This window comes from Lipotes vexillifer, unplaced genomic scaffold, assembly GCF_000442215.2.
Source record: "Lipotes vexillifer unplaced genomic scaffold, Lipotes_vexillifer_v1.1 scaffold1112, whole genome shotgun sequence".
In the NCBI taxonomy this organism is placed as follows: Eukaryota; Metazoa; Chordata; class Mammalia; order Artiodactyla; family Lipotidae; genus Lipotes; species Lipotes vexillifer.
This window is the reverse complement of record NW_006789373.1, coordinates 424,102-446,500: the sequence shown is the minus strand read 5'-3', so window position 1 is coordinate 446,500 and position 22,399 is coordinate 424,102. Positions and strand designations below refer to the sequence as shown.

The following is a 22,399-nucleotide window of genomic DNA, read 5'->3' as shown; positions in this document are numbered from 1 at the left end:
CTTTACACTAATAATGAATATCAGAAAAATTTTTTAAAGGTCCATATAAAACCGTGTCGAAAACAAAAAACCAAAACAAAAAAAACCTAGGAATAACTTAACCAAGGAGGTGAAAGACCTATATGCTGATAAAATGGCCATACTTCCCAAAGCAATCTACAGATTTAATGCAATCTCTATCAAAATACCTATGACACTTTTCACAGACCTAACACATAAACCTAAAAGTTACATGGAAACACAAAAGACCCAGAATGGCCAAAGCTATCCTGAAGGAAAAGAACAAAGCTGGAGGTATAACACTTCCAGACTTCAAACGATACTAAAAAGCTGCAATAACCAACACAGCTCTGTATTGGCAAAAAAACACATAGATCAATGGAACAGAACAGAGAACTCAGAAATAAACCAATGCACCTATGGTCAATTGATCTACAGACCAGGGAGGTTAAGAATACACAATGGAAAAAAGACAGGTTTTTTTGGTGGGGCTAATGACAGACTCCAGGAGGGCTAAAGCCAAGGGCTACTTCCCAGTACTTCTGCTGCCAGTGTCCGTGTCCCTGTAGTGAGCCACAACTGCCCCCCACCCGCGCAGGAGACCCTCCAAAACTAGTAGCCGTGAGGCTGACAGGGTCTTGGTGCTCTGAGTGGTGTCAGGCCCGTGCCTCTGAGGTGGGAGAGCCGAGTACAGGACATTGGTCCACCAGAGACACCCCGGTCCCACATAATATAAATCAGCGAGAGCTCTCCCAGAGATCTCCATCTCAATGCTAAGACCCAGCTCCACTCAACGACCAGCAAGCTCCAGTGCTGGACAACCCATGCCAAACAACTAGCAAGACAGGAACACAACCCCACCCATTAGCAGAGAGGCTGCCTAAAATCATAATAAGGTCACAGACACCCTAAAACACATCACCGGATGTACTTCTGCCCACCAGAAAGACAAGATCCAGCCTCATCCAACAGAACACAGGCACCAGTCCCCTCCACCAGGAAGCTTACACAACCCACTGAACCAACCTTACCCACTGGGGGCAGAGACCAAAAACAATGGAAACTACATACCTGCAGCCTGTGAAAAGGAGACCCCAAACACAGTAAATTAAGCAAAATGGGAAGACGGAGAAACACACAGCAGATGAAGGAGCAAGGTAAAAACCAGCAGACCAAACAAACGAAGAGGAAATAGACAGTCTACCTGAAAAAGAATTCAGCATAATGATAGTAAAGATGATTCAAAATCTTGGAAATAGAATGGAAAAAATACAAGAAACGTTTAAAAAGCAACTAGAAGAACTAAAGAGCAAACAAACAATGATGAACAGCACAATAAATGAAATTAAAAATTCTCTAGAAGGAATCAATAGCAGATTAACTGAGGCAGAACAGATAAGTGACCTGGAAGATAAAACAGTGGAAATAACTAGCGCAGAGCAGAATAAAGAAAAAAGAATGAAAAGAACTGAGGGCAGTCTCAGAGACCTCTGGGACAACATTAAACTCACCAACATTCGAATTATAGGGGTCCCAGAAGAAAAAGAGAAAAAGAAAGGGACTGAGAAAATATTTGAAGAGATTATAGTTGAAAACTTCCCTAATATGGGAAAGGAAATAGCCAGTCAAGTCCAGGAAGTGCAGACAGTCTCATACAGGATAAATCCAAGGAGAAGGATGCCAAGACACATATTAATCAAACTATCAAAAATTAACTACAAAGAAAAAATATTAAAAGCAGCAACAAGAAAACAACAAATAACATACAAGGGAATCCCCATGAGGTTAACAACTGATCTTTCAGGAGAAACTCTGCAAGCCTAAAGGGTGTGGCAGGACATATTTATAGTGATGAAAGGGAAAAACCTACAACCAAGATTACTCTACCCAGCAAGGATCTCATTCAGATTTGAAGGAGAAATCGAAAGCTTTACAGACAAGCAAAAGTTAAGAGAATTCAGCACCACCAATCCATCTCTACAACAAATGCTAAAGGAACTTCTCTAGGCAGGAAACACAAGAGAAGGGAAAGACCTACAACAATAAACCCAAAACAATTAAGAAAATGGTCATAGGAACATACATATTGATAATTACCTTAAATGTAAATGGATTAAATACTCCAACCAAAAGACACAGACTGGCTAAATGGATACAAAAACAAGATCTGTACATATGCTGTCTATAAGAGACCCACTTCAGACCTAGGGACACATGCAGACTGAAAGTGAGGGGGTGGAAAAAGATATTCCATGCAAATGGAAATCAAACAGAGCTGGAGTAGCAATTCTCATATCAGACAAAATAGACTTTAAAATAAAGACTATTACAAAAGACAAAGAAGAACACTACATAATGATCAAGGGATCAATCCAAGAAGAAGCTATAACAACTGTACATATTTATGCACCCAACATAGGAGCACCTCAATACACAACACAAATGCTAACAGCCAAAAAGGGGAAATCGATGGTAACAAAATAATAGTAGGGGTCTTTAACACCCCATTTTTACCAATGGACATATCATCCAAAATGAAAATAAATAAGGAAACACAAGCTTTAAATGATACATCAAACAAGATGGACTTAATTGATATTTCTGTGACATTCCACCCAAAAACAACAGAATACACTTTCTTCTCAAGTGCTCATGGAACATTCTCCAGGATAGATCGTATCTTGGGTCACAAGTCAAGCCTTGGTAAATTTAAGAAAACTGAAATCATATCAAGTATCGTTTCTGACCACCAAGGTATAAGACTAGATATCAATTACAGGAAAAAATTTGTATAAAATACAAACACATGGAGGCTAAACAATACACTACTTAATGACCAAGAAATCACTGAAGAAATCAAAGACGAAATCAAAAAACACCCAGAAACAAATGACAATGAAAACACGACAACCCAAAACCTATGGGATGCAGCAAAAGCAGTTCTAAGAGGGAAGTTTATAGCAATACAATCCTACCTCAAGAAACAAGAAACAACTCAAACAAACAACATAACCTTACACCTAAAGCAATTAGAGAAAGAAGGACAAAAAACCCCAAAGTTAGCAGAAGGAAAGAAATCAGAGATCAGATCACAAATAAATGAAAAAGAAATGAAGGAAACGATGGCAAAGATCACTAAAACTAAAAGCTGGTTCTTTGAGAAGATACACAAAATTGATAAACCATTAGCCACACTCATCAAGAAAAAAACGGAGAAGACTCAAATCAATAGAATAAAAAATGAAAAAGAAGTAACAACGGACACTGCAGAAATATAAAGAATCATGAGCGATTACTACAAGCAACTCTATGCCAATAAAATGGACAACCTGGAGGAAATGGACAAATTCTTAGAAAAGAACAACCTTCTGAGATTGAACCAGGAAGAAATAGAAAATATAAACAGACCAGTCACAAGCACTGAAATTGAGACTGTGATTAAGAATCTTCCAACAAACAAAAGCCCAGGAGCAGATGGCTTCACAGGCAAATTCTGTCAAACATTTAAAGAAGAGCTAACACCTATCCTTCTCAAACTCTTCCAAAATATAGCAAAGAGAGGAACACTCCCAAACTCATTCTATGAGGCCACCATGATACCAAAACCAGACAAAGATGTCACAAAAAAAGACAACTACAGGCCAATATCACTGATAAACATAGATGTGAAAATCCTCGACAAAATACTAGCGAACAGAATCCAACAGCACATTAAAAGGATCATACCCCATGATCAAGTGGGGTTTACCCCACGAATGCAAGGATTCTTCAGTATACGCAAATCAATCAATGTGATAAACCATATTACCAGACTGAAGGATAAAAACCATATGATCATCTCAATAGACACAGAAAAAGCTTTTTATGATAAAAAACCCTCCAGAAAGTAGGCATAGAGGGAACTTACCTCAACATAATAAAGGCCATATCTCACAAACCCACAGCCAACATTGTTCTCAATGGTGAAAAACTGAAACCATTTCTACTAAGATCAGGAACAACACAAGGTTGCCGACTCTCACCACTATTATTCAACATAGTTTTGGAAGTTTTAGCCACAGCAATCAGAGAAGAAAAATAAATAAAAGGAATCCAAATCGGAAAAGAAGAAGGAAAGCTGTCACTGTTTGCAGATGACATGATACTATACATAGAGAATGCTAAAGATGCTACCAGAAAACTACTAGAACTAGTCAATGAATTTGGTAAAGTAGCAGGATACAAAACTAATGCACAGAAATCTTTTGCATTCCTATACACTAGTGATGAAAAATCTGAAAGAGAAATTAAGGAAACACTCCCATTTACCATTGCAAGAAAAAGAATAAAACACCTAGGAATAAACCTACCTAAGGAGACAAAAGACCTGTATGCAGAAAACTAAGACACTGATGAAAGAAATTAAAGATGATACAAGGAGATGGAGAGATATACCATGTTCTTGGATTGGAAGAATCAGCATTGTGAAAATGACTCTACTACCCACAGCAATCTACAGATTCAATGCAATCCCTATCAAACTACCAATGGCATTTTTCACAGAACTAGAACAAAAAATTTCACAATTTGTATGGAAAGACAGAAAACCTCAAATGGCCAAAGCAATCTTGAGAAAGAAAAACGAGCTGGAGGGATCAGGCTCCCTGACTTTAGACTATACTACAAAGCTACAGTAATCAAGACAGTATGGTACTGGCAAAAAATCAGAAATATAGATCAATGGAACAGGATAGAAAGCCCAGAGATAAACCCACACACATATGGTCACCTTATTTTTGAAAAAGGAGGCAAGAATATACAACCGAGAAAAGACAGCCTCTTCAATAAGTGGTGCTGGGAAAACCGGATAGCTACTTGTAAAAGAATGAAATTAGAACATTCCCTAACACCATACACAAAAATAAACTCAAAATGGATCAAAGACCTAAATCTAAGGCCAGACACTATAAAACTCCTAGAGGAAAACATAGGCAGAACACTCTATGACATAAATCACAGCAAGATCCTTTTTGACCCACCTCCTAGAGAAATGGAAATAAAAAGAAAAATAAACTAATGGGACCTAATGAAACTTTAAAGCTTTTGCACAGGAAAGGAAACCATAAACAAGAGGAAAAGACAACTCTCAGAATGGGAGAAAATATTTGCAAATGAAGCAACTGACAAAGGATTAATCTCCAAAATTTGCAAGCAGCTCATGCAGCTCAATATCAAAAGAACAAACAACCCAATCCAAAAATGGGCAGAAGACCTAAACAGACATTTTCCAAAGAAGATATACAGATAGCCAACAAACACATGAAAGAATGCTCAATATCACTAATCATTAGAGAAATGCAAATGAAAACAACAATGAGGTATCACCTCACACCAGTCAGAATGGCCATCATCAAAAAATATACAAACAATAAATGCTGGAAAGGGTGTGGAGAAAAGGGAACCCTCTTGCCATTGTTGGTGGGAAGGTAAAATGATACAGCTACTATGGAGAACAGTATGGAGGTTCCTTAGAAAACTAAAAATAGAATTACCATACGACCCAGCAATCCCACTACTGGGCATATACCCTGATAATACCATAATTCAAAAGGGGTCATGTACCACAATGTTCATGGGAGTTCTATTTACAATAGCCAGGACATGGAAGCAACCTAAGTGTCCATCAACAGATGAATGGATAAAGAAGATGTGGCACATATATACAATGGAATATTACTCAGCCATAAAAAGAAATAAAATTGAGTTATTTGTAGTGAGGTAGATGGACCTAGTCTGTCATACAGAGTGAAGTAAGTCTGAGAAAAACAAATACCATATGCTAACATATATGGAATCTAAAAGAAAAAGAAATCGTGATGAAGATCCTAGGGGCAGGACAGGAATAAAGATGCAGATGTAGAGAATGGACTTGAGGACACAGGGAGGGGGAAGGTTAAGCTGATACGAAGTTAGAGAGTGGCATGGACTTATATACACTGCCAAATGTAAAATAGCTAGCTAGTGGGAAGCAGTCATATAGCATAGGGAGATCAGCCCGGTGCTTTGTGACCACCTAGAGAGGTGGGATAGGGAGGGTGGGAGGGAGACGCAAGAGACAGGAGATATAGGGATATATGTATGTCTATAGCTGATTCACTCTGTTATAAAGCAGAAACTAACACACCATTGTAAAGCACTTATACTCCAATAAAGATGTTAAAATAAAAGAAAAAGAAAAAAAGACAGTCTCTTCAGCATGTGGTGTGGGAAAGCTGGACAGCTATATGTATATCAAGTCACTTCCCCACACCATATAGAAAAGTAAACCGAAAATAGTTTAAAGATGTAAATATAGGACATGACACCAATAAAACTCCTGGAAGAAAATCATAGGCAGTACATTTTTCAGCCACAAATCCAGCAATTTCTTAGATCAGTCTCTCAAAGCAAAAGAAGTAATAGTGAAAATAAACAAACAAGACCTAATCAAACTTAAAAGCTTTTGCATAGCAAAGGAAATCATCAACAAATTATAAGACAAGCAACATCTACTGCAGAGAGAAGACCAGCCCAGAGCATTTGGCTTTGAAGGCCAGCAGGGATGGCTTTTGGGAATCCCACAGAGTTGGGGAAATAAAGACTTCACTCTTAAAGGGCACACACAAAATTTCACACACTCTAGGACCCAGAGCAGAATCAGTAATTTGACAGGAGCCTGGGTCAGACCAACCTTCTGATCTGCAGAGTCGTCCAGAGAGACAGAAAGTAGTTGCAGCTCACCCTGGTTACACAGCCACTGGCTGGTGGGCCAGCCATTTTTAGAAGCCTGTTCTAACATGTGGACAACACTGGTGCTAGCAAGTGGCACTGTGGAATCCTCCCTCTAGATTATTAGCCGCAGGACCCAGGCCCGTTCTGGCTGAGCAGCCTGTACACACCAGTGCTGGGATGCCTCAGGCCAAAGCAACTAAATAGGCCGGGACACAGCCCCACTCACCAGCAGACAGGCTGCCTTAGGACCTCCTTAGCCCATGGCTACCTCTGGACACAGCCCTGGTAACCAGAGGATCCAGGACCCAGCTCCACCCACAAGTGGGCAGGCACCAGTCCCAGAATCCCCTGGGCCCCGGCCCTGCCGTGGAAGCCCACTTTAACCTCTGAACCAGTCTCACCCACCAAGGGACAGACACCAACCACAAGAAAACCATGGCTCCAGAGCCTGCATACCCAGACTGCCTACCAGTAGGCCACACTTTAAACTGGGACCAGCTTGGCCCTGCCCAGTAGCAGGCCAACACAAGCTTCAGGATGTCCTGGATGCCACACTCAACTGTGTCAGGAACCGGCCCCACCCACCAGTAATCCACCACTAGCTCTGGGTCGCCTTGGCCATAGAAATAAGACTCCAGGACCTGGCTCTGCCTGCCAGTAGGCCAGCACTAGCTGCAGGACCTGGATTCACCCACCATGTGCAGGCAACAGCCCTGGAGTGTCCTGGAACTTGACTCCAGCCACCAGTGGGGCAAAATTAGCTCCAGGGCTACCGCGGGTTCTGCAGTCAGCCACCGTGTGACCCAGTCCCACCAACCTGTAGTTGGCAGCCTCCACACAAGGCAGGGCCTGGCAGCCAACCAGACTAGGGGCCAACCAAGCCTACTAGACCACCCACATAGCCAGCCCCAGCCGCAACAGAAGGACCCATGCAGCCCTCATAGGGGGAACCCCTAGAGCATATAGCTCAGGTAACAAAAGGCCAGTTCTCCATTGCTGGGAAACATAACCAACTACCAGATACATAAAAGTAAAAACAGCAACTCAGGCAAAATGAGACAAAAAAGGAACATGTTCCAGACAAAAGTACAAGATAAAACACTAGAAGAATTAAGTGAAGTGGAGACAGGTAATCTACCTGAGAAAGAGTTCAGGTAGTGATCGTAAATATGACCAAAGAGCTCAGGAGAAGAATGGATGCACAAAGAGAGAAGTTAGAAGTTATTAACAAAGAGTTAGAAAATATAAAGAACAACCAAACAGAGATGAAGAATACAATATCTGAAATGAAAAATACACTAGAAGGAATCAACAGTAGACTAAATGAAAGAGAGGAATGGATCAGTGAGCTGGAATACAGAGTAGTGGAAATCACTGACGCTGAACAAACAAAAGAAAAATGAATGAAAAGAAGTGAGGACAGCTCAGGAGACCTCTGGGACAACACTGAGCACACTAATGTTTGCATTATCGGGGTCCTAGAAGAAAAGAGAGAAAAGGGCCGAGAACGTATTTGAAGACATAATAGCTGAAAACTTCCCTAATCTGGGAAAGGAAACAGACATCCAAGTCTAGGAAGCACAGAGAATGCCACTCAGGATTAACCCAAAGAGGAACACACCAAAACACACTGTAATTAAAATGACAAAAATTAAAGTTAAAAGTAGCAAGGAAAAAGCAACAAGTTACATACAAGGGAATTCCCTTACGGCTATCATGTGATTTTTCAGCAGAAAGTCTGCAGATTAGAAAGGAGTTGCATGATATAAGGGATAAAAGGGAAAAACCTACAACCAAGAATACTCTATGCAGCAACGCTCTTGTTCAGATTTGATGGAGAGAGCAAAAGCTTTACAGACAAGCAAAAGCTAAGAGTTCAGCAGCACCAAATAAGCTTTACAAGAAACGCTGAAGGAGTGTCTAGAAGCAAAAACAAAAGGCCACAACTAGAAATGTGAAAATTACAAAAGGAAAAGGCTCATCAATAAAGGGAAACATACAGTAAAGGTAGTAAATCATCCATGCACAAAGACAGTAAGAAGGTTAAAAGACAAAAGTAGTAAAATCATCTAACATCCACAATAAACAATTAAGGGATACACAAAAAAATTAGAGGTAACAATATGACATCAAAACAGTAATCATGAGGAAAAGAGAGGACAAATGCAGGGTTGTTAAAATGCATCTGAAATAAGAGATCAACAACTTAATCATGTACACACACACACACACACACACACACACACACACACACACACACATATAAAGCTGAAAGCATTTCCTCTAAGATAAAAGGATGTCCACTCTCACCACTTTTATTCAACATAGTATTGTAACTCCTAGTCACAGCAATCAAAAACAAAAAAAAGAAAGAAAAGGAATCCAAAGTGGAAAGGAAGAAGTAAAATTGTCACTGTTTGCAGATGACATGACACTATACACAGAAAATCCTATGGATGCCACCAAAAAACTACTAGAGCTAATCAATGGGTTCGGTAAAGTTGCAGGATACAAAACTAATATATATAAATCTGTGGAATTCTACACATTAACAATGAATTATTAGAAAGAAATTAAGGAAACAATTCCATCAAAAAGAATAAAATACCTAGGAATAAACCTACCTAAGGAGGTAAAAGACTTGTACTTAAGAAAACTATAAGACACTGATGAAAGGAACTGAAGACAACACAGATGGAAAGATATACCGTGTTCATGGATTGAAAGAATTAATATTGTTAAAAAGACCATATTACAAGGCAATCTACAGATTCAATGCAATCCCTGTCAAAATACCAATGGCATTTTTCACAGAACTAAAACGAATAATCTTAAAATTTGTATGAAAGCACAAAAGACTGAACAGCCAAACAACAGAGCTGGAGAAATCAGGCTCTATGACTTCAGACTGTACTACAAAGCTACAGTAATCAAAACAGTATAGTACTGGTGCAAAAAACAGACACGTAGATCAATGGAACAGAATAGAAAGCCCAGAAATAAACCCACACACCTATGGTCAATTAATCTACAACAAAGGAGGCAAGATTATACAATGGAGAAAAGACAGCCTCTTTGATAAGCAGTGCTGGGAAAATTGGACAGATACACGTAAAAGAATGAAATTAGGACATTCTCTAACACCATATACAAAAATAAACTCCAAATGTATTAAAGACCTAAATGTAAGACTGGAAACTATACAACTTTTAGAGGAAAACATAGGCGGAACATTCTGATATAAATCATAGCAATAATTTTTTGGATCTGTCTCCTAAAACAAAGGAAATAAAAACAAAAATAAACAAATAAGGCCTTATTAAGCTTAAAAGCTTTTGCACAGGAAAGGAAACCATCAACTAAATGAAAAGACCTACTGAATGGGAGAAAATATTTGCAAATGATATGACTGATAAGGGGTTAATACTCAAAATATATAAACAGCTCTCACAACTCAACAGCAAAAAACAAACATCCCAATCAAAAAATGGGGCAGAAGGGATGAGATTTAAATTACTTGAGCATTTATTATTTTTCAGCATTTTGTAACTGATACTTTCTTCTACAATTAACATCTGGATAGATTTTAATACTTATTTGGCCCATCTGAGTCATTCCACACCCTTAAAATAAAATTATTTCTCTAATTCAACACATTAATTTATGTTGCTCTTTTTTTTTTTCAGTCCTTAAATCCACGAACAAGTCCGCAACCACAGTAGAAACTTTTATTAATAAGAAAGGTATAAAACCAATCAAACTATTTCAGAAACCAAATAAAAATGTAGTAACTTACTTGAGGTGGTTGAACTTTTCTTCTTTTTCCAGAAAAGTTCTAGATTAAAAGTAAAAAAAAAATAAGTAATCAATGCTTAGAAAATCTAAACAATTTTCCTTTATAGAATAGTGAACAAAATAAGGAGAACCCTGCCAGAAAAAAAGCCCACAAACTCACCTAGCACTATCTATAACTAATATCTGCCTTTTTCTACTTTGGGAGTTACCCTCCAGAGATGATATTAAAAGTATATAATAGGGCTTCCCTGGTGGTGCAGTGGTTGAGAGTCCACCTGCCGAAGCAGGAGACACGGGTTCGTGCCCCGGTCTGGGAAGATCCCACATGCCGCAGAGTGGCTGAGCCCGTGAGCCATGGCCGCTGAGCCTGCGTGTCCGGAGCCTGTTGCTCCGCAACAGGAGAGGCCACAAGAGTGAGAGGCCCGCGTACCGCAAAACAACAACAACAAAAAAAAGTGTATAGTAACATCACAGCAACATGCTTGTCCCTGACTACACACACTTTCCCATTAATTCCCAGCTTCTAATGAGGCTGAGTGATTGTGGAAAGAGGTGCTCTGTGGATTTCCTACTTAGTTTCCTTTCTTTAACATTTCTATCCCAGGATATTGAACAAGTGAAGCAGCAATAGACAGAGGGAAACAGACTTTGGAATACCAGGCAAAGGGGTGAAAACACACACACACACACACACACACACACACACACACACCCTTGATTGACTATAATGGACACTGTGGTTGTCTAAGTGAGCAGCTGTCTACTGCTCCTCTATGTGACTCAGAGGAATACTGATTCCACCCCACTGGTCTTGTCAGTGACCAAAATGGGCATGGGCCCAATTCTGGCCAGTAATTAAGGAGAGTCAGCTGGGGATTAGGGGGATAACTTCTGGAAGAAACTTCCTCACTTCTAAGAGAAAGCCCTCAAAGGAGGCAGCTCTTCTGGACACTACTGTTATCTGGTTAGGACACCAGAAAGCACTGTAGCTATCTTGCCATCTGCCTGGGGAAAGAGCCAAACACCAAGCAGAGCTGAGAGGGGAAAGAGCTCAGTTCTCTGACAATCATGATTTAGCCCAGTAAATCAATTTACCCTGAAGATTGCATTCTGCTGAACTTCACATTTTATAAGATTATTTCCATACTGTTACTTGAAGCTGATAACATTCTCACCAACACACTGCTGTGTGTTTTTTAAACCCTGACCTAATGAATTATTTCTAGACTTTGTTCTTAGTTTCATAGAACCACAAGCTCTTGAATGGCAAATTAGTATATTAGTACATCTGACAAAGAAACTGTCAACATAGGTGGCAAAATTTTCTCTTGAACATTTGTGACCACTGATATTTACAAGAGAAAGTAAAAATTCTGATTTTCCTTTGTGTCAAAAGCTATTTTCAAAGAATACTGAGGTATGCCTCTTATCAGTAGTTTATAATAGGTGGGAAATCAGTTAAGTGTTGGAATTATTAAATATGGGGAAGAAAGTGCCTATATAAACATGCTCCTTCCTGTGCCAAACTGAGCTGGATACCTGTGGTGGGGCCTATGGGCAGGTAAGGGCTTAATGTTTAATTTGGTCACTACTCAGTCGCCTGCCTTCCCACAAGGTGGTTTTTTACACCCTGATGAAAATATACTTCCCCTTGTTTTCCTAATAGCTTAATCTGTAAAATATGGACAGTTTCCATGTCACTGAGCAATCAGATTATTAATATATCATGAAACCAAAGTGAGAAGTATCAGAACAAGGACATCAGTGGTTCAGTGACTTAAAAACAGTAAAATGCGGCCTTTGGGGGCTTATTTTAGGGCTGAGCAGAATATTTCAACACACTGAACACTTAGAAACATATCTGTTGTGGATACACTGGACCAGCTTTAACATTTATTCTGTTTGGGTACAAGGAAATCTCAATGTAAAAGGCAGAAATTTTAACAAGTCTTGGTACCTGAGAAAAAATATTTGAGAGCACAACACACTAAACAGCTGGACAGAGATAATTAAAAATTGTCTCTACTCTCCCACTATTTTAAGTTAGCAGGTAATTTATAGCTACATTTATAATGCCTGTGTCCCAAAGAGAAGATGATTAAACACATACATGAGGTTCAGAAAACCCATGCTCTAAGAAAACTCAGTGGTAAGGAGGGCTTTTTCATGACCAACCCCCTTTCTTACTTCTAATCAGTTTTAAAGGGTAATTGCTAAGGGTTACAGATGGAGTGCCTTAAATGTTTCTTCCCTTCTAGTCCCACTGCCCTGATTCAGACCTTCATTTCTCCCTGGTATGGACAATGACATGTTTCCTAAACTTCTTTCTTTGACTCCGAACACTCTCCAACTCACAACTTCACAATGTCACCAGACAGAAACCCATTCTAGGTTTCTTTCGCAAAGACTTAACTGTGCCCCAATGACACTGGAATTACAAACAGGTTAATGCGACCTTCAAGGCCCTCCAAAGTGTGCTTGCAATTTAATTTACCAGCCAGACCCACTTGTTCACCTCATGCTACAGGCCCACCATGACCTTCACGTGTAAACGGCCTGCATGCATGAAGTTGACATGGCCTTCAGGGCTCCTTCTCCCCAAGCTTCCCTTTAGAACTGGGACTTAACCATTACAGACTAGAGTTAAGATTCCACCTAGTCAGTGCTTTCGAACAAAGTTAACATACTTTAAAAGTCCAATAATTAACTATCAGCCAGGTCCTATCCGTTCATTCGCACATTTATTCCATGCCTACTACACTCTGTGTTCAAAGATGAACAAGACACAGTTCCTGCCCTTCAGAGGCTGAAAACATAGTGTGAAAAATACATGTGTAAACATATAAGTGATAAGTGCTATAAAATGAACAAAGTGCTGTGGAAATATACCTGTGAAGAACATTACACTTACTGTTTTCAAGGGTCATAATTTAAAATCAGTAAGTAATTCTCTGGAAATACTCATAAAATTGTATCTTTTAAATGGTCTGTTAAGCAATGCCCTTAAAATTTTTAAAACATTACCACATTCAAATTTTTCCATGTTGAATGTGATGGGTAAAGATCTTTAGAACTACTACATTAAAACGTGCCACAATTACTAACTTCGTTGTAATTCGTGCTTTACATACGTTAACTTTTTTTGGAGTTTTATGTCTGTTTCATAAATGAAAAGAACTTTACATAATCTAGGTTTCTTTTTAGGAACCAAATACAATTTATATCTTTTCCCTGTTAATGTTTCTCTTTTCATATGCTGTGCTTCAAGGTTACCCAAGATAATCTCTATCCAACTGTGTTTAGAATTCATCTACATGTGAACCTGGATTAGACACATTTCAGTTAAAAACTTTTCATAAATTCAATTTCTAACAAAAGTTCAATCCTTAGGAAATTTAATGGGCTCAATTTTCCCTTACTTTCTAACTTTAGAAGCTACATATCTAATCTTTTCCGTAGACTTCTGAGGAATAGATACGTAAAACTATGCAATTGCCATGCGTGTACTCCCAGCAAGAGGAAGGTAAGAGCGGTGAATAATGTGCTATGTCGTCTGCAGGGTGTGTGTTCATCTCCTCTCATGCGCAAGGACAATCCTAGAGCTGGCTCCATTCTGAGTGAGAAGCACAGCTCCTAGAGATGGCACATTCATCTGTTATGGAAGGGTGGGTATGAAATCTTTGCCTTTGGGTCTGTACCATACATATTCATAGGCCTTAAGGACAGAGTCAATCTGAATGTTTAAACCATGTCAGTGTTTTGTGCTTGTTGCTCGGTATTAATTTGTGTATGTCATTTGCGATACTAATCCAGAAATGATCCTTCTAATCAAATACAGATTGTTTAATATATTTGGAACTATTCTTTTAAAGCTTTTTAGTTTTGTTACAGATATGACAACCCAACACATCCATGCCAATCCTGTTTACATTTATCACACTTCCTGCCCCTGAAGTTAGTTTCAGACCTTAGGCCTCTGACAGTCTCAGTGTTCTTACCAATTCTATGTTCTCACCTCTACACTGTCTCTCCCAATTATCTCAAGTGTAAGTCCTACATTTTGAAAAGCTTACCCGATATTTCTATCTGCATATCCTGCTATGACTCTAAGTTCACATTTCACCCAAAAATCTCTCTCTCCAGATTTTATTTCTACTAATGATGGTATCATTTTTCCAACCAGAAACTGGACTCATTCTTGCTCCATGTCTCTTTCCATATTCAATCAATTATCAATATTTGCCAACCTTCCTTTCCTACTGTCTATGGCACTAATCCTTTCTATTCTCACTCTCATGTCCTTGTTTCAGGATCTCAGTTCACATCTAAACTAGTATAATACTGTCTCTTTATTTTCAGTCTCTCCCTTTTCATATATTTCCCAGAACAGTAATAGATAAATCTTCTAGATATCACTTGCACAAGTCCCTTCCCTGCTCAAATGATTTCAATAGCATTTAAACTTTAAACTTCTGGGGACAGCATTTAAGGTCCTCTACAATCTACTTCTATCTCCTTAATCAAACGTTCTAAACATTCTATCCTGTGTAAAATGGATCCCCCAAAATAAGATTAAAGGGCTTGTTCTTTTGTTAACTAAATTTAGTAATAGGTGTATGTTAAGCTTTTAAAATCAGAATCAGAGAGAAAAGATAAATGATGGGGCAAGATCTCACTTGAGGCATCTAATACTACGATACTCTCTTATAAGATCAGTTCTATTGTTAACAAGAATTATATTAACAAGGTTTGAAATTGAACTAGAAAAATAACCTGCCTAGGGATTTCTTAATGAAGGCAGCTTGAATGGGAAAAACTTATGGTATATTGCTGTAGGAAAAGGCATACAATCTCTATGAAGTTTTCTAGGAAGATACTATGAATAATTCTAAAAGTGGAAAGACCTTTGCAATTATGTAAAACAACCAACAAGTCTTCTAAAATTAAAGATATATTGTAATTGTATGACGTATCCATGTTTATACAGCTACTTCATAGATGGTTTCTGAAATTAAATAAATGCTAATATTTACTGAGGTTTTTTACCATGTGCTAGACAGCAGGCTAGGTGCTTGACTGGTATTATCTCATTTAATCCTTGCTTCAGCCCTCAGTACTTTAATAGACATCATTTTATATTTGAGGGAAGTAAATCACTAAACGTCTCTAAATTACTGAGCTTTAAGATTCACTACTCACTTTGGTTATTCAACTTGCCTTCTTCATCTGGAAATATTCCTACCTTTGTACCTTACTCTAATACCAATTTGAAACTGGAAAGATTGCTGTTATTCCTAAAATAATTCTAAGCGCACTTTCACCAGTGACTTATAATGATCCATGCTAACTGAGCTATCTTACATAATTTCAGAAACAGGAGTTTCAGTAAATTTTATTAAAAATTTAGTAAATTTAAAACTTTTGTTCACTTTTACTTTAGTTCTTTCTAATATGACATTGCTTTAAAACAAACAAACAAACAAACACTAAGCCCCAGAAAAGGCAGTTGTTATGTATAATCACCCCAGAAGACTGAGGAAATTAACACAAGGAGCTCAGGATGGCTTGTCTGAAACATGCTGATATGACAAAGAAGATGCTTATCAGCACAAATTGTTTTTTACTGTCCTTGGTGAAAGGGATAAGAATGAATGAATAAATAAATGCTAGAATTGAGAAATTAAACAAATATAGACTAGTCTTTCAGAAAGTCTAGTGGTTAGGGTGAAAGAAAAAGGTAGGGTGGCAGATTGAGGTGTGTGTTTGTTTCATATGGGGGAGAAATGTAAATGTGTATGAGCTGAGGGAAGGAGTCTGTGGAGAGTGAGAGATTAAAGAGACAGAAGGGACAACAGAGAACAAGGTTCCAGAGGGAGTCTGTTTTACAAGATAGCAAGTTCAGAGTGACAGGACTCACCACTATTCAGGCTGATTTATTATGCCAAAAAAATGGCTTAAGTTTGAGAATTTGGGTAATGTACCATAAAAGTAACCCTTTAAAAAAAAATTGAGTCTATAATACAATATTCAAAATCACAATCTTTAAAGAACTAGGTAACTCTTTACTCAGAACTACGTTCATTCATCACTGAACTATTAAAACAGTGTTTTGCACACAGCAGATCGATGAGTGAATTATGTGATAATGAATCCTAAAATAACATTTATTTCTTACAGACACTTATACTTACTACAGATTGAAAATATTCAGGAGAAATGCCTTCCAATTCAAGGATTCTGTCCTCGAGTTTTTTAATTCTCTGATAAATGTCTCTTGGCACCGGACCACCTAAATACATTAAAAAAAATTCTGAGATACTATGGATAATTCTTTCTTCTTACAATTTTTATTCTTAAAATACCATTCAAAGACACTTATGCAAAAGAATGGGAATTATTTAAACTTAAGAAAATAAGTTAACAAGAGTAAGACAGAATGAAATCTTTAGCAAACATTTTCATAATATACTCTATGGGATATATTATTATTCTACACTTCTCCCCAAGCCCCATTTATGCTTCCTATGTTGCTAGGCATTTTGTTTTATGTTAAATTCATTTTACAAGACACTGAATAGTTCCTGTATAGAACAACTTCTATCTCTGACAGACTTTGACAGTTGTTTAGGAGGAGGAAAATGCATAGTGACAACTGACAATTCAGTGGTTGTAATACGTCATATCATTTTCTTCAATTTATACTTCTCCTTACATGCCATATTTTCTCCTTTAACCCAGAAGACCATTTAAAAGGAGCTTTACCATAATTTTTTTTAACATCGTTACTGGAGTATAACTGCTTTACAATGTTGTGTTAGTTTCTGCTGTATAACAAAATGAATCAGCTATAAGTATACATATAACCCCATATCTCCTCCCTCTTGCGTCTCCCTCCCACCCTCCCTATCCCACCCCTCCAGGTGGACACAAAGCACCGAGCTGATCTCCCTGTGCTCTGTGGCTGCTTCCCACTAGCCATCTATTTTACATTTGGTAGTGTATATATGTCCATGCCACTCTCTCACTTCGTCCCAGCTTACCCTTCCCCCTCCCCGTGTCCTCAAGTCCATTCTCTCTGTCTGCGTCTTTATTCCTGTCCTGCCCCTAGGTTCATCAGAACCATTTTTTTCTTTTAGATTCCGTATATATGTGTTAGCATACAGTATTTGTATTTCTCTTTCTGACTTACTTCACTCTGTATGACAGACTCTAGGTCCATCTACCTCACTACAAATAACTCAGTTTCATTTCTTTTTATGGCTAATATTCCATTGTATATATGTGCCACATCTTCTTTATCCATTCATCTGTCGATGAACACTTAGGTTGCTTCCATGTCCTGGCTATTGTAAATAGTGCTGCCATGAACATTGTGGTACATGTCTCTTTTTGAATTATGGTTTTCTCAGGGTATATGCCCAGTAGTGGGATTGCTGGGTCATATGGTAGAAAGGATGCTCAACATCACTAATCATTAGAGAAATGCAAATCAAAACTGCAATGAGGTATCACCTCACACTGGTCAGAATGGCCATCATCAAAAAATCTACAAGCAATAAATGCTGGAGAGGGTGTGGAGAAAAGGGAACCCTCTTGCACTGTTGGTGGGAATGTAAATTGATACAGCCACTATGGAGAACAGTACGGAGGTTCCTTTAAAATACCATAATTCTTAACTAACAAACTTTCTAGGCAGGGGTATGGTAAAATTAAGGTTACTCAAATTTCAAGATTATGATTATATCCCAAATCCTTCCATTTCTTAGCACCTCCAATGTAAACATTCTGGTCTAGACCACCATCATCTCTCCCTGGATTATCACAACCTCCAAACTGGTCTTCTTGTTTCTGCCTTGCACACATAAAGTCTGTTCGCAACACAGCTGCCAGCAACCCTTTTAAAATGTAATTCAGATAGTGTTAGTTCTCTGCTCAAAACCTCCCAACACCTTCGCATTTCACTCAGATTAAAACACAAAGCCTTTACAATAGTCTACAAGATCCTATACAATTTGGACATTCTCCCCACATTCATACCATTTCAGCCATTTTTCTGTTATTCAACTAGGCCAAGTACTCTTACAACTTTAGCACTTGTGATTCTCTCTACCTCTGTATTCACAAGGCTTGCACTTGCCAACTTCAGGTCTTGGCTCAAAAGTTACCATATCGGTAAGGCCTTCTCTGACCACACATTAAAAAATACCAGTACTACCACTTCCCCCTACCTAGCACTCCCTCCCTGTCTTTTTTCCCTTATTTTTCTCCAAACCATTACTACCCCCTGACATTCTGTATATTTGCTTATTTATTGCCTGTTTCCCCACTCTAACGTAAGCTCTCAGAGGGCAGAATTTTATGTTTTGTTCATTGGGTATGGCTGTGCAGGTTGTACACTACACAAACCTAGGAAGCATCAGTGCATAGACTGAACAGGTGCTCAATATTTACTGAATGAACAAATACATGATTAAACAATCGTTATGCAATTAAAGAATATGGGTAAATTTTCATTATCCAAAGTATCAACTTGTTAAATATAAAAACTCTAGAAATATGGGGGGATTTTTTTTGAGAATTTTTAAAGTTTAGGATCTTGGTTGTTCTTGCTTTCGAATAAAGTAAAATGAATAACTTACTCACCTGACTTTGCTCTTGCTGCTCCCTTTACCTAGAACATCCTCTGCCTCACCTCCCTACCTTTCAAGAACCATTTCAAGCTTCACTGGGTCAACAAAGCACTGCCTGAATCTCGTCACATGGTGGCTCCTTGTGCCCCACCATACCCTTCCCTCACAGCCCCTTTAACATCCCCCTTTGCTATTAATCTTTCTCCCAAACAGATTATAAAGTCCTTGATGCCAGGAACTGTGACTACATCTCAGTATCCCTCCTGTCTAAAACAGTGCTTGGTGTATAGTAGGCATTCAACAGATATTTTTCAAAATTAACTACTTGATACTATTAGATTTAATAAACCAGTCAATCCTGTTATACAGTTTGTATTGTAAATGCACCTAGTTCTGAGAAAGGGAGTTAATTTTAATGCTAATCTCTTACTATCCTCAAAGATTTACTCATTCTCTTATCATCTTCTCCCTCCATCCACAAATACACCAGATAGACTGGACTCAGAAATTCCCTGAACCATATTTTATGCCTCTGTGCTTTTTGCAGATATTTAGAAGATAGAATCAACAGGATCTGGTGACTAAATCGGGAGGGAGACTGAGGCTTTGCAGCCAGTTAAGATCTAAGTTTGATTTCTAGTTGCCACTTACTACCTTGGGCGTGCTGCTCTGAAAACTTCAGTTCCTTTATCTGACAATGATTACAGCACCAACATCTCACAAGGGTGCTGTTAAATAGTGAGTTGATATATGTATAATACTTTCAGAGTGACTGGCACTTAGAATTTAGTCAGTCACTTAATAAATGTTAGTCCCCAATGGCACTTATTTATTTATATGCTTATCCTCACTGGAAGATCTTAAAGAGCTAGGGTTACACTTATTAATACTTTTTACCAGCACAGTGGGGTATACGAGTGAGAGATGGTCATGGTTATGAAATTAATGGCAGGAAACAAACTACATTAGTTTTCAGCTATGACTTTAATAAACTGAGAGCGTCAGGATATTGTTGAGAAGTGTAAGAGGAGGAAGAAGGGCGTAAACACATGAACTGTAAATTCCTTGAAAGCAGGGACTATGCTTTCTTCATTTTTGTACCAATCAGAACAATGTTTTTCGTACATGACAGCTGCTCAGTGAAAACCTGGTGACTAAGCGAATCTGAATTTCTTTAACCACTTGCAAAGATACATTACAGGACACTGCCCAGCACTCTGCTTACCTGTCTGCAATCGCAAGTGAGCCTCAATGTTTTGTAGTCGTTCTTCTACAGCCTGATTACCACAATCGCGGAGCATGCTGTTAGGTTTATGACCTGACCCTTGAATTCCTTCAGGTCTCGTCTGTGGTCCATATGTATTCACAACTCTAGAAACTAAATTAAGAAACTTTTGAGCCTATTAAATTTACATTTCAAAAATCAGAAAGTCTCTCTCCTTAACAGTACTTGATGTTCTTTTCATAACCACAAACCCAAGTACAAAGAAAGGCAAGAGTTTTTGATTTGTTTTAAAATAAATAAAATTTAGATAGGAAAGTGATTTCTATTCCATTTTGCTTATAATCTAGAATAAGTTTCTGACAGTGATGAAGATATTATATAATGGATACTTACCTTTTACATGACTTTTAAACCCGGGGTAAGGAGTAAAAACGGCATCGGTTCTCGCACAACTGTTTTCTAAGGAGAATTCAGATGAGAATAAGTTTAAATATATTCTTAACTTCAAATATATGATATTTTGATAACCCTTCAGTAATGCATATTAACATATTACTCATAATCAGAGAATATCATTTTAAATAACAGTAATTAAATTACTATCATGCACAGGATAAAATTTAGTGATCTTTACTCCCTAAAACTTATATCTAATGTTACCTATTTCCAGATTTATATATAGAAAAGTCCTCAACATTTGGTGGCATAATTTAATTTTTAATGAATACCAATATCCCTAAAAACCATCTGGGCCTTTGGAGAAAATAATTTATATATTATAGAGAGTTAAAATTTCTAAGCTAAAGAGACATAGAAATAAACAAAACTCAGTATTTTTACTAAAATATCTTTTTTAAAAATACAGCATTTTTGATATTACTGATATTAGTGAACATGTAATATAAAGTATTATGCCTTCAACACATTTTTATTTCAGAACGCCACACAAAAAAGACCTTGAAACCTACAACACATACTTTTATACTTTTCCTAGATTTCCAGTGCTCATCTAAAAAAAATCCCTAATCACAAAAGCTATCTCTTTCCAGACTGCCCCTTTCAAAAAATGCAATTTTTAGAATGATACCATGTGAAATTTTGTTCCAAATTTTTTCTAAGCTGAAAAGTATAGTTTCTTTCAAGTTATATATCAACAAATAAATCATAAACCAAGGGAGAAAGTTAGAATGATATTAACATAATATATAAACAATTCAAATATTATAAAATAATCTTTAAAATGACATTAAGTAAAACCATGCATTGCAGTAAATTTCCTAAAAGACTCCCCTTAATTATTTTGTAATAAACATGGATGGTAAAAGATAATGAAGGAAAATTCTTTTTTTCCCTAGGGAATTTGATTTTTTAAAACACCCATTGTTTATATTTTGGTCAATTGAGAGGTATTAAAAGGAACACACTAACACGTTACAATACATCTGAATTTTTTCAGTCTAAGTTTCCTTAAGATAGTTCTGCTGACACATCAAACTGTGAATAAAATTCCAAACCCACTTATCTTTTATAGATAGATATTAGAGTCATTTTCTTTTTCTTTTCTTTTTGAAACACCTGAAAATATGTTTAAAGGGCCATCACCTCTCCATTCTCTTTCTACCATTTCATGGGGCTAAGGGTTAAAAATAGAAGCTATCATCCATTCCAGAACTATATTCCAAATATATAGATTAACTGACCCATTAGAGAAAAATTCAGCATGGTGTGAAGATAGTGAATGTATAAGTGCTAGTCACTCTCCACAGCAATTCTTCCCAACACTGTTTGGAGCCAGCAAGGGATTGAATGGGGCTAAGGAATCCTGCTGAGCATTTCAATTCTTGTCAATTTCTATCCCCTGGTGGTTTATAATAATAGAGTTAGCAGGGAGAACAGAGGAATAACATTAGTGATACATGTGCTTGCTCCTTCAACAACCGCTTTCTCATGGGTAGCTTGCAGTTGGATTGTAGTACCTGAGATTTTGCCACTGCTGAAC

General features: G+C 37.8%; 1 protein-coding gene across 2 annotated transcripts in view; it reads right to left on the bottom strand.

Annotated features, from left to right (window-relative positions):
- The window catches only part of MBIP (MAP3K12 binding inhibitory protein 1), a 33,792-nt gene that overhangs the window by 4,055 nt on the left and 7,338 nt on the right, over nucleotides 1-22,399 (bottom strand). For both annotated transcript variants that reach the window (XM_007462595.1, XM_007462594.1), the window contains exons 5-8: nucleotides 20,794-20,859; nucleotides 20,401-20,553; nucleotides 16,737-16,834; nucleotides 10,547-10,585 (exon numbers count right to left, since the gene is read on the bottom strand). In XM_007462595.1, coding sequence (XP_007462657.1) covers nucleotides 10,547-10,585; nucleotides 16,737-16,834; nucleotides 20,401-20,553; nucleotides 20,794-20,859 — 356 coding nt within the window. The remainder of the gene's footprint in view (nucleotides 1-10,546; nucleotides 10,586-16,736; nucleotides 16,835-20,400; nucleotides 20,554-20,793; nucleotides 20,860-22,399) is intronic.